Raw genomic sequence first — 17,578 nt, 5'->3', positions numbered from 1 at the left:
AAGAGAACATGCTAAAAATGAGACAGCTGAGGACTTACTATGACTTTTGCTATGACTCCAAAGGCATCACAGTTAATTGGGGGGCAAGCCGCAATGTAGAGACATTGATTTGGTTACTTGTTTGGTATTGTTTATGATGATCATGATGTCTCACTGAATCTATTCATTCAGAGGATGTGATCTACTGTGACCTACTATAATCAACTATCGTCATTAGTAACCTTTCAGAGGTGATGGTAACACTAGGCCTGGTAACCCAGATCTTCCACCAGCATCCCAGAGTCTGAGGGTAACACTCGCTCTGAGCATGTCCTCTCTGAACACCACACACTGCCAGTCCAGCTGGTCCTTATGGAGGCTGGGCAGGGTCACACTGAGTGTCCAGTTGGGTTGACTCTCTGTAAGGATGTCCTGTTTGACCACTAGCCCCGTCCTCCCCTCCATCCTCAGCCAGGCCAGGGTCACAGGGTCACCGTTCACCTCCGACACCTCACACTTCAGCACCACCGACTGGCCACCAGGGGGCCCTCTAGATGCAGAGACTGGGCCAGAGAACAGAAAACATAACTGAACGTTCCCCTCTGAAAGAACAGAATACCGTAATAATAACAATAATAATGTAGGTCTAGTATATATCTGGTCAATGAAACATGTCATTTTGTGGTTGACAATCAGAGAACCAACATTAGGCTACTTGAGCAGAGAGTGTTTGTTCTCTCATTGAACATTGTTAAAAGACAAAAGCAAAGTTACCTTGAATGGTTGTGAGTTGAACATAAGACATAAGGTTGTTATTAAAATGACATCTGAACACTCCTCCATCCTCAAATGCCACTGGTGAAAGTCTCAGGGGAAAATCTTGCTGGTTGAACGTGGGAGATGAGAACCGGTCAATTTCTAGTCTATCATCTGATGTCAGAGTCGCAGGTGCTTCCGCTGGAGATGAGGCCTTGGTCCAGGAGGCTTTTCTGTACCCGTATGAAGACCTGCACATCATCTCCACCTCACTGCTGTTGCTGCTCTCTCTGAACAAAGTTACTGGCATGTTGAATGTGCCTGGAAAAAATGTACATTGTGGGAAAATACTATGAAGAAGAATATCTACAACAATCAAGTTAATCTACACATGATGAGTGAACCTGCAGTTACTGTTAATTAATTCATATATTACTGTTAATATCCATGAATCTAGCTAACTTACTTTTCTGAACATTCAAGGTATTATAAACTCCATATAACAATGTTCCATTCTGTCTGAGAGCACAGTTGCATCTCCCCTTATTGCTCTGATCAACACTATGGATGACCATGTGGACAGTGTTGTTGTAAAACAACGTGGTGTTAGAAGTGGGATCTCCTTTTCTTTCCCACTGAAGTGTGGTCCCTTCTGGTAGGCTGGACAGCTCACAACTAAAACTCACATCAGAACCCAGACGAAATGAAGGCCAATTATGAAGGCAAGCCCCATGCCTTATCTGTGGACATAGAAATATAATTATTCTAGTTCTGTTCTAAGGTGACAAACCAATGCCACTTAATCAGCTTAGTGTCATACCAGTCAAAAGTTTGTTCAAGGTTTTTTTTTTTTTTTACTATTTTCTACATTGTAGAATAATAGTGAAGACATCAAAACTATGAAATAACACATATGGAATCATGTAGTAACCAAAAAAGTATTAAGCAAATCAAAATATATTTTATATTCTTGAAAGTAGCCACCCTTTGCCCTGATGACAGCTTTGCACACACTTGGCATTCTCTCAACCAGCTTAACCTGTAATGCTTTTCCAACAGTCTTGAAAGAGTTCCCACATATGCTGGGCACGTTGGCTGCTTTTCCTTCACTCTGCGGTCCAACTCATCCCAAACCATCTCAATCGGGTTGAGGACAGGTAATTGTGGAGGGCAGGTCATCTGATGCAGCACTCTCTCACTCTTCTTCTTGGTCAAATAGCACTTAAACAGCCTGGAGGTGTGTTGGGTCATTGTCCTGATTAAAAACAAATGATAGTCCCACTAAGCGCAAACCAGATGGGATTTCGTATCGCTACAGAATGCTGTGGTAGCCATGCTGGTTAAGTGTGCCTTGAATTCTAAATAAAATCACTGACAGTGTCACCAGCAAAGCACCCCCACACCTCCTCCATGCTTTGCGGTGGGAACCACACATGCAGAGATCATCCGTTCCTCTACTCTGCGTCTCACAAAGACAACGGTTAAAACCAAAAATCTCAAATTTGGAAAGATTTCCACCGGTCTAATGTCCATTGCTCGTGATTCTTGGCCCAAGCAAGTCTCTTCTTCTTATTGGTGTCCTTTAGTAGTGGTTTCTTTGCAGCAATTCGACCATGAAGGCCTGATTCACGTAGTCTCCTCTGAACAGTTGATGTTGAGATGTGTCTGTTACTTGAACTCTGTGAAGCATTTATTTGGGCTGCAATCTGAGGTGCTGTTAACTCTAATGAACGTATCCTCTGCAGCAGAGGTAACTCTGGGTCTTCCTTTCCTGTGGCGGTCCTCATGAGAGCCAGTTTCATCATAGCGCTTGATGTTTTTTGCGACTGCACTTGAAGAAACTTTCAAAGTTCTTGAAATGTTCCGTATTGACTGACCTTCATGTCTTAAAGTAATGATGGACTTTTGTTTCTCTTAGCTTATTTGAGCTGTTCTTGCCATAATATGGACTTGCTCTTTTACCAAATAGCTATGTTCTGTATACCACCGCTACCTTGTCACAACACAACTGATTGGCTCAAACGCATTAAGGAAAGAAATTACACAAATTAACTTTTAACAAGGCACACCTGTTAATTGAAATACATTTATAGTGAATACCTCATGAAGCTGTTTGAGAGAATACCAAAGGTATCCACCAAAGGGTGGCTACTTTGAAGAATCTCAATATAAAATATATTTTAATTTGTTGAACACTTTTTTGTTTACTACGTGATTCCATGTGTTATTTCATAGTTTTGATGTCTTCACTATTATTCTACAATGTTGAAAATAGTAAAGAACCCTTGAATGAGTAGGCGTGTCCAAACTTTTGACTGGTACTGTACATTGAGCGAATAAAACATTATAAACACCTGCTCTTTCCGTGACATAGATTGACCAGGTGAAAGCTATGATCCCTTATTGATGTCACTTGTTAAATCCACTTCAATCACTGTAGATCAGCGTTTTCCCAAACTCGGTCGTTAGTTTTCCCCCCCCAACACTACACACCTTATTCAAATTATCAAAGATTGATGATTAGTTGATTATTTGAAATCAGCTGTGTAGTGTTACGGCAAAAAAATGACAGCACTTGGGGTCCCAAGGACTGAGAAACCCCGGTGTAGATGAAACCCCAGGAGAAACCCCGGTGTAGATGAAACCCCAGGAGAAACCCCGGTGTAGATGAAACCCCAGGAGAAACCCCGGTGTAGATGAAACCCCAGGGGAAACCCCGGTGTAGATGAAACCCCAGGGGAAACCCCGGTGTAGATGAAACCCCAGGAGAAACCCCGGTGTAGATGAAACCCCAGGGGAAACCCCGGTGTAGATGAAACCCCAGGAGAAACCCCGGTGTAGATGAAACCCCAGGAGAAACCCCGGTGTAGATGAAACCCCAGGAGAAACCCCGGCGTAGATGAAACCCCAGGATAAACCCCGGTGTAGATAAAACCCCAGGAGAAACCCCGGTGTAGATGAAACCCCAGGAGAAACCCCGGTGTAGATGAAACCCCAGGAGAAACCCCGGTGTAAAGCCTTTTAGATCTGAATTTAACGATAAACTGGGTGGTTCGAGCCATGAATGCTGATTGGCTGAATACCGTGGTTTACCAGACCGTATACCATGGGTGTCACGTTCCTGACCTTATTTCCTTTGTTTAGTCTTTGTTTAGTTGGTCAGGACGTGAGCTGGGTGGGCATTCTATGTTTTGTGTTTCTATGTTGGGTTTGTTGTTTGGCCTAATATGGTTCTCAATCAGAGGCAGGTGTTTGTCATTGTCTCTGACTGGGAACCATATTAAGGTAGCCTGTTTTCACTGTTTGTTTGTGGGTGATTGTTCCTGTTCGTGTGTTCATCTGTTCCGTGTAAGAAATTTAAAAAACAAAGAATAAAAGAGCAGCAGTAAATAACAATAGCGAGGTTATACACAGGGGGTACCGGTACAGAGTCAATGTGGAGGCTATATACAGGGGTTACCGGTACACGGTCAATGTGAAAGCTATATACAGGTGGTACCGGTACAGAGTCAATGTGGAGGCTATATACAGGGGTTACCGGTACAGGGTCAATGTGGAGGCTATATACAGTGGGTTCCGGTACAGAGTCAATGTGGCGGCTATATACAGGGGGTACCGGTACAGAGTCAATGTGGAGGCTATATACATTTGGTACCGGTACAGAGTCAATCTGGAGGCTATATACATGGGCTACCGGTACAGAGTCAATGTGGAGGCTATATTCAGTGGGTACCGGTACAGAGTCAATGTGTACATATAAACAGTGGGTACCAGTACAGAGTCAATGTGCGGGGGCACCGGTTAGTTGAGGTAGTTTAGGTAATATGTACATGTAGGTAGAGTTATTAAAGTGACTATGCATAGATAATAACAGAAAGTTGTAGAAGCAGCGTAGTGGGGAAGGGGGGTGCAAATCTTTACGTCTGTCTTGGTGTGCTGGGACCATGTTAGTTTGTTGGTGAAGTGGACGCCAAGGAACCTGAAGCTCTCAACCTGCTCCACTACAGCCCCGTCGATGAGAATGGGGGCGTGCTCGGTTCTTTTTCCTGTAGTCCACAATCATCTCCTTAGTCTTGGTTACGTTCAGGGATAGGTTGTTATTCTGGCACCACACGGTCAGGTCTCTGATCTCCTCCCTATAGGCTGTCTCATCGTTGTCGGTGATCAGGCCTACCATTGTTGTGTCATCAGCAAACTTAATGATGGTGTTGGAGTCGTACCTGGCCGTGCAGTCATGAGTGAACAGGGAATACAGGAGGGGACTGAGCACGCACCCCTGAGGGGCCCCCGTGTTGAGGATCAGCGTGGCAGATGTTTTGTTACCTACCCTTACCACCTGGGGGTGGCCCGTCAGGAAGTCCAGGATCCAGTTGCAGAGGGAGGAGTTTACTCCCAGGGTCCTTAGCTTAGTGATGAGCTTTTAGGGCACTATGGTGTTGGTATTACAGACTCAGACATGGACAGGTTGAAAATGTCAATGAAGACACTTGCCATTTGGTCAGCGCATGCTCGGAGTACACGTTCTGGTAATCTGTCTGGTCCTGCGGCCTTGTGAATGTTGACCAGTTTACAGGTCTTACTCACATCGGCTGCAGAGAGCGTGATCACACAGTCGTCCGGAACAGCTGATGCTCTCATGCATGTTTCAGTGTTACTTGCCTCGAAGTGAGCATAGAAGTTATTTAGCTCATCTGGCTGGCTCCTGTCACTGGGCAGCTCTTGGCTGTGCTTCCCTTTGTAGTCTGTAATAGTTTGCAAGCCCTGTCACATCCAACGAGCATCAGAGACGGTGCAGTTCGATTCAATCTTTGTCCTGTATTGATACTTTTCGTGTTTGATGGTTCGTCGGGGGGTATTGCGGGTTTCTTATAAGCTTCCAGGTTAGAGTCCCACTCCTTGAAAGCGGCAGCTCTAGACTTTAGCTTAGAGCGGATGCTGCCTGTAATCTATGGCTTCTGGTTGGGGTATGTACGTATAGTCACTGTGGGGACGACGTCTTCGATGCACTTATTGATGAAGCCAATGACTGATGTGGTGTACTTATTCAATACCAATGGAGGAATCTTGGAAACATATTCCAGTCTGTGCTAGCAAAACTGTCCTGTAGCTTAGCATCTGCTTCATCTGACCACTTTTTTATTGATCTAGTCACTGGTGCTTCCTGCTTTAATTTTTGCTTGTAAGCAGGTCAGATTTGCCAAATGGAGGACGAGGTAGAGCTTGTATGGGTCTCTGTGTGTGGAGTATAGGTGGTCCAGAGTTCTTTTTCCTCTGGTTGCACATTTAACGTGCTCATAGAAATTTGGTAAAACAGATTTAAGTTTCCCTGCATTAAAGTCCCCAGCTACTAGGTGCGCCGCCTCTGGGTGAGCGTTTTCTTGTTGGCTTATGGCGCAATACAGCTCATTTAATGCTTTCTTAGTGCCAGCCTCTGACTGTGGTGGTATGTAAACAGGTACAAAGAATACAGATTAAACTATCTCGGTAAGTAGTGTGGTCTACAGCTTATCAGGAGAAACTACCTCAGGTAAGCAATAGCTCGATACTTCCTTAGATATCGTGGACCAGCTGTTGTTTACAAAAATACATAGACCATCGCCCCTTGTCTTACCAGACGCCGCTGTTCTATCCTGCCGGTACATCGTATAACCAGCCAGCTGTATGTTGATGTTGTCGTTGTTCAGCCACGACTCTGTGAAGCATAAGATGTTAGTTTTTAATGTCCCGTTGGTAGTTTAATCTTCTGCGTAACTCAGCGATTTTATTATCCAAAGATTGCACGTTTGCAAGCAGAATGGAGGGAAGTGGGGGTTTATTCGATCGCAGCCGGACCCCTCTTTCTCCGCCTCCTCTTCAAGCAGATCACGGGGATCGGGGCCTGTTCCCGAGGAAGTAGCGTGTCCTTTGTATCGGTGCTCGCCAGAGTCGTGAAATGAAAAAGAGGATTCTGCTAGTCCGTGGTGAGTAATCGCAGTCCTGATGTCTATGAGTTCTTTTCGGTCATAAGAGACGGTAGCGGCAACATTATGTACAAAATAAGTAAAACAATAAGTTACAAACAATGCAAATAAGTGAACAAAAAACACAATCGGCTGGTGTTGATAATTCGTTTTACTTGAGACAGGAGACCAAGTGGAGACATAGGACGAGGTGGATAATTTTATAATAAGGCAGGTTTATTCAAGTGTAAAAATATTATGCAAAGCGTGCAGCACGGCTCTTTCTATCTGATCCGTATGGGGTCGTCAGGAAAAGAGAGAGTTTCCACAGTAGTACAGTTTTATATATAGACAACAAGCAAAGTAGGTTGATCTGCGAGTCTGGCCTTCCGATTGGACGATCTGGGTCTTGGGTAGTCCTGTACAGGCCTGGTGTCCACGTTCCATTGGTTCCTGAGGTAGTTCTTTGTCTGGAGCTCCAACCCTGAGTTGTGTGTGTCTGAGTGATTGTCATGGGGGAGGGGAGTTGTGGGTGTCGTGCATTTGTCCAATGAGTCCAGCTTATGTCCAATATAAAAGGGAGTGTGTATATTGTGTCAACCATAGCTAATGTTGAGAAGTTGTTAAAACAAGTTACCAATATCTAATACAATTCCTTACAAATCCCCCTCTTCACGTCTCACCAGAGACGTGACATAAAGTATATAAAAAGACAAAACTAAAGGATAAAATTTGTCAGAAGACAAATTTTTGATTCCCTCTCTTCACGTCTCACAAGAGACGTGACATAAAAGTATATAAAAAGACAAAGCTAAAGGATAAAATTTGTCAGAAGACAAATTTTTGATTCCCTCTCTTCACGTCTCACAAGAGACGTGACATAAAAGTATATAAAAAGACAAAGCTAAGGGACAAATTTTTTAATTCCCTCTCTTCACGTCTCACAAGAGACGTGACATAAAAGTATCTTAGTCCTCAAATAGATAGACAGGTCCAGCTTCCCCATCCTCAAGCAATGGGAACATTTGGGCCCTTTCCTGATTAGGGTCTATGGCTGCAGTTATAACACGGCTAGCAAGCGTGCGCGCACATGGAATGCAACAGCATCCACAAAGTACAAGAATGGCCGCAAAAACAGAAATTGATACTAGGATGGAGGAAACCAGCGTCTTATATTTACCAAAAGCATCCATCCATGAGTCCCACATAGTAGTGTCCACTCCAGAATGCTGTTTCATCTTACCATTAAGGGTACGAAGTCCCTCCAATGCTACAGTCAGACTCCCATCCGTAGCTGTGTTATTGGGAATGAAAGTACAACACTGTTCACCAAACATTTGCACAGACCCCCCCCCCGTTCAGCCAATAACATATCAACCGCGATTCTATTTTGAAATGCCATCAGGGACGTAGCTGCCAATTGTCCATGGACCGCCTCGAAGCCTTGTTGAGTCCAATTGCCCAGTTTCTGGACATTAAAATGAATGTAGTTAATTCTGTCCACATTTTTATTAACTGTTCACCACCAACAGACAGAAGATTCAAACCCAGCTTTCACTTGGTCCACCAGTTTATATTCATCTGGCACCCCCTAGGGACACCAATAGCATCAATGTAAGTTGAGTCGTAAATGAGCAAGGACCAAAAAGGAGACCACTCCAATAACTACCCCTGGAGTGGCCAACCACACATTAGTAAACCAAAAAACGAGAATATGTTAAACCCTCCGGTCCATCCCTCTATACAACCTGTACCAGGTGGGCTCGTCGCCACCCGGGAACTTCAAACCTTCACAACAGGGAGGACAAACATCACTTTTTATTCATTCAACAACATCATCTACAGCAAACCAAGGGTCCTCCTCTGTCAGCCCACTCTCCTGCGGAAGCTCGTTTTCGTATCAGCCTCTCCAACTGGAGCATCAACCAGAGGCCCCTTACACATCTGTAACAAACTTCTTCAAACAAGGTATGATACAGGCAACACAGAAATGAAAAACCACAACTAGTGTCAGAAATCCAGTAATCGTCCTTGCAGTGTACTTACCAAAACAACCACCCAGCCAGGGGAACAGTCCACTCTCCTCCACACCTGCAAGACCCTTCATCTCCACTGATAACCTTGCCAACCCACTCAGAGCTTTTGAAATGCTCCCATCCGGACTAGTATTGTTAGGAACAAACGTGCAACACTGTTACACCTCCCTTGTTGGCCAGACTTATGTCCAGTGTTAGTCTATTGTGTCTACTGGTTTGTGAGGCAGCATCCAATTGTTCAGCCATCCCTGTAAGTCCTGTGTGGGTGTGTTTGACAAATCATCATTAATTATAGTAGATATAATTGATCCAGACCTTTTGTTTTAGCATCAACAATAGCTGGGCCAATGATGGGCATCAGATGCCACAGGCCATCATTCCTGGTTAATGTCTGGAATTCGTGGGGGACCCCTATTGGGACCCCCAACAGGTTGGTGTGCATGTTATCTGTACCCTCGGACCAAGGAGCGTCACGTTTCTGCCGTCTCCTGGGTTGGTCCCAAGCCTCTGTGTCCTGTGTAGCTCCCAGAAGTTGATTAGCTATAATAATAGGCAATGGTGGTATCCGACTGGCCAAAACACATGAGCAACGACAATTTCCTTTCAAAAATAGGGTCAACCGCCTGGCAGGTCCACACATCCACCATACATCAGCAACACCTCTAGTTAATAGTGGTATTAGTGATGCAGGTAGTAGCAGGGAGCCTTCCATAGTCTATACCTCTACCTGTACCAGTGATACAGCTGTTATGTCCCCCATATGCCTTAACTCCCCACGGTACCTTCTGGGGAGGGACCACTGGGAACACAAGACTCAGAGTCTTACACAGGGTTGAATTTGGCTTGAACTTTTCCAATATGCACATCCAACCTTCCCCATTACTTAGGACAAATGGGTGAGCAGCCAGAATAGGTCTGGCATGTCCACATACGACACAGTCCTTTCTATTAAGTGTTTTGTAGGCCAACCACATATTCTCCCTTTCCTCATAACCAGTTTCAGTCCCCAAATGTTCACTATCTGAAATGTCTTTTATATTTATTATCTGTACCAGATTGGAGAGCTTAGGTGATGGCGTGGGACTTGGTCTTGAAGTGGTGGAGGAGACCGGCTGAACCCTGGTCCGTTGGAACTGGTGGTGGTTCTGGCAGCACCGCGATGGTAACATCCCCATCGTATCCTGATCAAACAGCTCAGGACTACAAGCAGTCCTGTAAAACCCCACCCTCTCCCAGAGAACACATCATCAGCCAGAGATCAAGCAACACTTTCACTTCTATGAACGTACACAGGGTTGAGAGGTCAGGGTCAGGGATTCTTCATTAAGGAGTTGATCCCCGAGCTCTATTAGCAACGGTTCTTCTCCTTAACTCTGTGTTCATTCGGCAGTGTCAGTGTGTCTCACCCTCCAAGTGCGATATGCCCCCAGGTCGAGTGATTCACCTTCTCCCTTGATTCACCTGCAATGTATAAACTCTTGGACATACAGGTTTGGTTAACAAACAGTTCCTCATTTGTTCTTTCTGATTATATATTTAACTTCTATGCCTAATTTTTTAGCTATAAATGTTTAATTTTAAATAAGTTTATTATCCAATGGGCCCCATCCTTTCCCAGTCCACAATGTACCCTCCTTCGTTTGATACCTGGCTCTGGCCAGGTATCAACCTTACCTACTCTAAATAATAACCTTGTACATCATATTATAGGAACGTCCCTTCTATTCCCCGCATATCCAATTCTCCCCTGGGCGCACATCCATATCTATTCTTTTCCAATTCTCTGTCAAGTGACCTTTCTACTTTGAAATGTATCTGTGCTGCTTATATATGTTAACCCATTTCCCTCCTATCTTATTTCACAGCCCACCTTGCTCATTTCCTGGTCCACCCTCCCCACTCTGCTCTCAAACCTTCAAGGTCTCAACAGTGCGGGGTAGACCCATCTGTCTGCCTTTTTCTATGTGTTCCTTTACAATATTAACTAAGTGTCTCACTGTTTTGACTTTATCTGCATGGATTTAAAAATAACAACAGGTCTTATAGTGTCAACCTTTAAAGTCCTAACATAACCTTAATTAACCTATCTCTATCTTCTAATGGCCAATACAAATGCTTACCTTATGGTCAAGAGTTATAAACTCTATTATAATCAATTTACCTCAAAACTAGTATCCCAAATGACACAATCTCATTATTCTCACCACATTTCCCCGCGAGTGATCAAGTCGCCGGAAAATGCAATGGAAACAGAAAACAGGTCAAAATGTTACACCTACATTCGTGTTCCATATCTAAACATACCAAAAGAACCCTTTATCTTCTCAAAGTCCCTTGCCTAAATAAAACTCAGAAAGTAAAACTCCTATTCCCATATGAGTGTATTCTTTTAAGATATCTTATCTCTGGGTACACGGAAACCCTTAACCTTAATGTTTACTCCAAAAAACAAAATTATGTCACCAGCATTCAACCAGTCGGCTGGGAGACCATTGGGTGCTGCAATACTGCCATCTTCTGTCCATTCTCTGCACAGCTCTCCACCCACTCTTATTCAACCTTCTCAATTTGAGCCATTTTAGTTTCTTATTTTAACTATTGTTTTCTAAATTTTTTAAATTTTTTTTAATTTTTTAATCTATTATTACCTAGTTAGACTAGAGTGTCCGTGACATACATCCATGGGGATCCGGTTATAGTTATTCTATTAACCATGTGAAAGTGCCCAGGGACACCCCAAATATCAGTAGGAATATCACAAATAAGGGGCCAGATATCCCTAGCCTTGCCCAGGGAGGGAGAAATATCCCTCTAACTGGGCGAGGTTCCTTTATCAGGGGAGACGGAGTTTGATTCCGCATCACCTGAGTCAGGAATGTCTTCCTTTGGAATCGAATTTAAGCTGTTTAAATCAGCTCTGACTTCTGTCAGTGTTCTAGAAGGGATTGGGGCTGGAGTGCAATGTGTGAGGTGGTGCCAAGGTGCGCCTGATTTACCTTTGACCTGGACTGAGTGTGAAGTAACCTCCCCCACTTCGTACAGTCCAGTCCACCTGGGTTCTAGCCACTTTCTCTTGTGGACATTAACCCCACCCAGTCACCAATTTTTACCTTCCGTGTGCCAGATCTCCCTTCTGCTTCCCCGTTGGACCTTGTGAATCTGTGTGGAGAGAGCTGCAGAAAGTTCCGTCAATTATCAAACATTACAATTTGTTGTACATCAAGGGCGGGCATATGACCTCCCTTCCTTGGTGAACCCAGCATGACTCCTCCAGCCATTGTCTCATGAGGAGAGAGATGGGTGCCTGCACCTGGAGAGGCTATCATGGCCAGCAACGCCAGGGGCAGGACTTTAACCCAAATCAACTTCAAACCTGCACATACATTTGATTGGCGCGTTCCACGAGACTTATGAGATTGTGGCCTGTACACTAACCCCATCATTAAACAACATCACTCGGCGGTCACTTAAACACAGCCTCAACCTAGCATATGGCTAATTAGTAGCAATCGGTCTCGTGGAACGTTCAATCACTCTCATTAATTTGGAGAGTTTCAGGTTTAATACCATTACTCCTATTTCAAGCTTAGATTTATCACCGATGCTCCTAGTTGAAGAATATTTCGACTAGTCCCAGATTACTAATGCGACTTGAATCCCAATACGCCAAGCTTAGATTTATCACCGATGCTTCTAGTGGAGTGCCATATCCACTAGCCTCAGATTACTAATACGACTTGAACAGGCTACATTACATTTCAACACTTTGAGTTTCAAGTTTAATACCATTACTCCTATATCAAGCTTAGATTTATCCCCGATGCTCCTAGTGGTGTGCCATGTCCACTAGTCCCAGATTACTAATTCGACTTGAACGGCGTCAAGCTTAGGTTTATCCCCGATACTCCTAGTTGAAGAACAATTCAACTAGTTCCAGATTACTAATTCGACTTGATCAGCCTCAAGCTTAGATTTATCCCCGATACTCCTAGTTGAAGAATAATTCAACTAGTTCCAGATTACTAATTCGACTTGATTTTATACTTCGCAAATATCTTTACACAATGCCTTAGATTCTAAACAATTCCACATAAATTTAGCAACAATTCACACTCACCTCAGTACTTCTGATCATTAAATTTAGATATTGGCTATAATACAATATGCAGATTTTGATTAAACCGGCTCTGCTTACCTTAATATTTTCGAGCTCTTTGATCAGTTTCCTGGGTGAGTTGAATCGCCGACGTCTCCCTCGAGCGGGTCACCTCTCCTTCTTGAATCTTTCTCCCTCTCGTCTCCTGTCCGATGAATTTTCTATTGGGCCGAATTCAAATATGTTTTAACCATCCTCTGCTACCAAGTCTGTTGATAATTCGTTTTACTTGAGACAGGAGACCAAGTGGAGACATAGGACGAGGTGGATAATTTTATAATAAGGCAGGTTTATTCAAGTGTAAAAATATTATGCAAAGCGTGCAGCACGGCTCTTTCTATCTGATCCGTATGGGGTCGTCAGGAAAAGAGAGAGTTTCCACAGTAGTACAGTTTTATATATAGACAACAAGCAAAGTAGGTTGATCTGCGAGTCTGGCCTTCCGATTGGACGATCTGGGTCTTGGGTAGTCCTGTACAGGCCTGGTGTCCACGTTCCATTGGTTCCTGAGGTAGTTCTTTGTCTGGAGCTCCAACCCTGAGTTGTGTGTGTCTGAGTGATTGTCATGGGGGAGGGGAGTTGTGGGTGTCGTGCATTTGTCCAATGAGTCCAGCTTATGTCCAATATAAAAGGGAGTGTGTATATTGTGTCAACCATAGCTAATGTTGAGAAGTTGTTAAAACAAGTTACCAATATCTAATACAATTCCTTACACTGGGGGCACGTGAAACATCTGCCATCTTCTCCGGCGCAATAAAACATGTATGCATGTTGACACATTTGAAACTTCTGTATATTATCAAACTTCAAAAACTTGTCTGGATTTTCTGTTACTTCCTTTTCAATATGGGGCGTATGGGGTCAATCAAGTGTATCATAATATATCAACAGGGTGACGTAACATTGCTGAGAGAAGAACTTGAATTTAAAATTTAGAGAGAGATCTGATTGTACAATATCTGAATAAGCAGGAAGGCTGGCTTTTTTGTCTTTTCCCACCTCCAATCATCACTGAAAAGCCACCTCATTGGCTAAGAAGATTACGATCCCTCCCCCATTCCATCTCCACAGGACTTCTTATTCGTTTTGACACCCCACACAGCTTTCTGTGAACCCATGTAACCCTGGCCCCCTTCTTAAAAGGCCTCATTACCAAACAACCCACATTCCCATGAAGCCACTGCAACTTCCCTTCCTTTCTCTATCCCGGGGCCTCTCTCATACATGCCTGGCCTAACACGTATTGTTTTCCCTAGAACTGGGCCTGTGAAGTAAGGGAATCTCCGGCGGTGAGTGTGCATCTGTATGTTTGTGATCACGTTTGTTTATGTAGCGACCACACCCCAGTGAGAAGGAGCAACCTGGTTTCAGAGCATTTCATATTATTCTGTACGTAAATCCGATACACTCCATTTAGGGGAAAGGGGGATACCTAGTCAGTTGTACAACTGAATGCATTCAACTGAAATGTGTCTTCCGCATGTAACCCAACCCCTCTGAATCAGAGAGGTATGGGGTGCTGCCGATTTAGTATGATATGTTATGTTTCGTATGGTCTGTATTAATTTGTGGATGTCCATCATCAATTTCATATGAAATGTTACAAATAATAATTCGTATGATATGTTACGAATTACAATGTGTTGTTGCTAATGTTGGCTAGGCTAGGGGTTAATATTAGGAGTTAGGTTAAAAGAATAGCTAAGAGGGTTTGCCTTAAGTAATCTTGTCTTATGTAACCATACCAAACATTACATATCAATTATCATTTGAGTGTCTAATTTAATTTTAGTCTAATAGACCAGGCTGGAAAGAGAGCTTGCCTGAGTAAAAGTCGTAAAGTAGCAGGAATCTTTCTGAGTAGAAGAGAACATTTCTATTCCTGTTGTTTTCTGCTGTAGTACAGCTCAGTGGCATGGCCCATCGTCTGTTTGAAGGTAAAGAGCATGCTACCTCCTACTGGAAGTACAGGGTCTCTCCCTCAGCTCAGCTCATTGAAGAAGTCATGTCCTTCCTAAAGAAAAAGGTTGGTGTGACATACGTGTTTCACAGAATACAAAGACTAATTGTTTGTTCTTATTTTAACATCATATATCACGCAATATGTATGAGTTCAAATCATATAGTTACTGTCTGTGGATGTAAAATATTTTCAATGACAAATAGTATTGCAGAATTAAATTACAGAATTATATTGCTGCATGTTTTATTCCTGCTTTTCAATGTTTTACTAATAAACTGGTCAATTGACATTCTCCTGCCTTAAAAAATATTCACATATACTAATGATGTCTCATACCTATGTGTGATGATCATGTGTCTTGTCCTGACAGAGGGGCGTGCAGCCCTGTGACCTGGCAGTAGACGTAGGCTGTGGGTCGGGTCAAGGGACCGTGCTTCTGGCCCCTCACTTCTCCTCAGTGGTGGGGACCGACATCAGCCCTGCCCAGCTGGAGGTGGCCCAGGAGCACGCCACCGCCCCTAACATCTCCTACAGGTCAGAGCCAGCCCCAGAGAGGTGGAGGTCTTCAGGAGGAGGATAGGGTTGTATTTTGTTGTGGTGACACTGACACTGATTCAAACCCTCTGATTCAAACACATTATCGTCACAGAATGAGTTTTGGTATAAGTAGGCCTACTGTAGAGGGTAGATTTTACCTACAGATTTATTTATTTCTGGGGCATTTCTCTGAAACCTAAGAAGAGTCCTGGTATAATGCAAATAATAAACTGCGTGGTTCGAGCCATGAATGTTGATTGGCTGCCAGCCATGGTATATCAGACCGTACACCACGGGTATGACAAAACACGGCTCTAATTGCGTTGGTAACCAGTTTATAATAGCAATAAGGCACCTCAGGGGTTTGTGGTATATGGCCAATATACCACAGCTAAGGGCTGTATCCAGGCACTCTGCGCTGTGTCGTTCTTAAGAACAGTCCTTAGCCATGGTATTTTGGGCATATACCACACCCCCTCGTGCCTTATTGCTTAACTAAACCAGTGTGATGGGAGAAGGAACGATAGGGTTAAAGTCCTTTGTTGAGGGGGACACGGTGAAATTAGGCAAAGGACCAAGACAGACAATGGGACCCTTGTCTGCTCAAACTCATGCATTTCTCCCTCTAGTGAGCAAACAAAGAAGCTACAGCTACTAATACTGTTCTGGAACACATCTACATGTACAGTAGATGTTCCCAGTTAGGACTGAATGAAGGGAGCCATATCCAAGGAACCAAACCAAAACACAACATTGTGTATGAATTCTAGTCTGGTTCCAGATTTGTTTGTGCTTTTTTGTCAACTCCTATTGTGACAATAATCTTAGGAGTTGGCAAAACAGCACTAACTGATTTGGTACCATTCTGTCGGATATCTTTAAATTACAACATGACCTGTGTTTGTATGTGTGTATCCATGTGTTAGTATGTCTCTGTGTCTCTGTTTAGACAGTGCCAGGCTGAGGAGCTGCCGTTTGCAGACAGCTCAGTGGACCTGGTGACGGCCATGTCTGCCTTCCACTGGTTTGACCGGCCGCGGTTCCTCCAGGAAGCCCACAGGATCCTGAAGGCTAAAGGTTGCCTGGCTCTACTCAACTACACCATGGATATGGAGCTTGAGTATGGAGACTGCTCCCACACACTCAACACAGTCTGCAAAAAGGTCTGGAAACTTTATAAAATAGAATACACGTGTATTATCCAAACACATAATGATAAGTCGATCACATACATGTTTGTTTTTTAAACATTTGTCTTTTTAAAATGTTATCTCATCAGTTTTATGCTGCACTCCTGCCCTATCGTAACCCCTGCCTGGGCCCTTGCTCTGTTGCTCTTTACAAGCAGTCCTACGGTTCCATCCCCTACACAGAGAAAGAGTGGTGAGGCCTGAGCTCGGATACATCCACTGCCCTCGTTGCTATTACCTATGTACTTACAAGAAGTGTTTGATTTGATGTACAAGATGGGTTGGGTATAACCTTAAGGTAATGCTAATGCTGTGTTGTTAGGCAGGAGTGTATGTGGGTGAAGAAGTCCATGACTCTGTCCAACTACATGGGTATGATAGAGTCCTTTTCCAGCTACCAGGCTCTACTAAAGAAAGACCCAGAGGAAGCCAGCAGACTGTCAACTGACATCACCCACAGGTTGGTCCCTGACACAATCCCTAGTTGATGCTGGTCAAAAACGTAAAAGTAACATTTCATGTTACATCTCACATCCATCTCTCCCCCTCTCTCGTTCTCTTTCTCTCCTCTCCAGACTGTTGGCTGTGATGGGGGTGACCTCCCCAGAGACTGAGCTTGTGGTTGGAGTAAGGTATTTCTTCCTGCTAGCCTGCAAGTCAGAGGACTAGCTACCGATCGATGACTGAGACTACACTGTGTCCCCTTTGGTGAAACTGGACACTAAGATGTGCTACTACTTATCTGTCTTGATTGTGTTATTGACTGTACGTTTGTTTATGTGTAACTCTGTGTTGTTGTTTTTGTCGCACTGCTTTGCTTTATCTTGGCCAGGTCGCAGTTGTAAATGAGAACTTGTTCTCAACTGGCCTTCCTGGTTAAATAAAGGTGAAATAAAATAAAATTGATTCATGGTGAACATGAAAAATGATAGAATTAGTGATTACATTTGTATTATAACTTTCCAATGATTGGTATCTCATTTGTTATATTTGTCACTCTGGCTCCAGTTTTGTTTACTTTA

The 17,578-nt window shown here is 43.6% G+C and overlaps 1 protein-coding gene across 1 annotated transcript; it reads left to right on the top strand.

Annotated features, from left to right (window-relative positions):
- The first annotated feature begins 6,462 nt into the window (after positions 1 to 6,462).
- Positions 6,463 to 17,363, top strand: LOC120064109 (putative methyltransferase DDB_G0268948). The gene is made up of 7 exons (XM_039014464.1): positions 6,463 to 6,695; positions 14,768 to 14,892; positions 15,200 to 15,363; positions 16,316 to 16,529; positions 16,646 to 16,749; positions 16,879 to 17,016; positions 17,132 to 17,363. The coding sequence occupies exons 1-7, from the start codon at positions 6,668 to 6,670 to the stop codon at positions 17,223 to 17,225; spliced, it is 867 nt and encodes a 288-aa protein (XP_038870392.1). The 5' UTR covers positions 6,463 to 6,667; the 3' UTR covers positions 17,226 to 17,363.
- The last annotated feature ends 215 nt before the right edge of the window (positions 17,364 to 17,578 follow it).

The sequence above is a fragment of the Salvelinus namaycush genome, chromosome 19, assembly GCF_016432855.1.
Source record: "Salvelinus namaycush isolate Seneca chromosome 19, SaNama_1.0, whole genome shotgun sequence".
NCBI classification, from domain to species: domain Eukaryota; kingdom Metazoa; phylum Chordata; class Actinopteri; order Salmoniformes; family Salmonidae; genus Salvelinus; species Salvelinus namaycush.
Note: the sequence above shows the minus strand (reverse complement) of the source record. Positions and strands in the feature narration are given on the sequence as shown.

What these genes read in the sequence shown, in the direction of transcription:
- LOC120064109 (XM_039014464.1), top strand. Translation starts at nt 6,668, where the DNA reads ATGAAAAAGAGGATTCTGCTAGTCCGTG. An exon ending in GAGGATTCTGCTAGTCCGTG is followed by an intron (nt 6,696 to 14,767) that starts GTGAGTAATCGC and finishes TTTCTGCTGTAG; the next exon opens with TACAGCTCAGTGGCATGGCC. An exon ending in TGTCCTTCCTAAAGAAAAAG is followed by an intron (nt 14,893 to 15,199) that starts GTTGGTGTGACA and finishes TTGTCCTGACAG; the next exon opens with AGGGGCGTGCAGCCCTGTGA.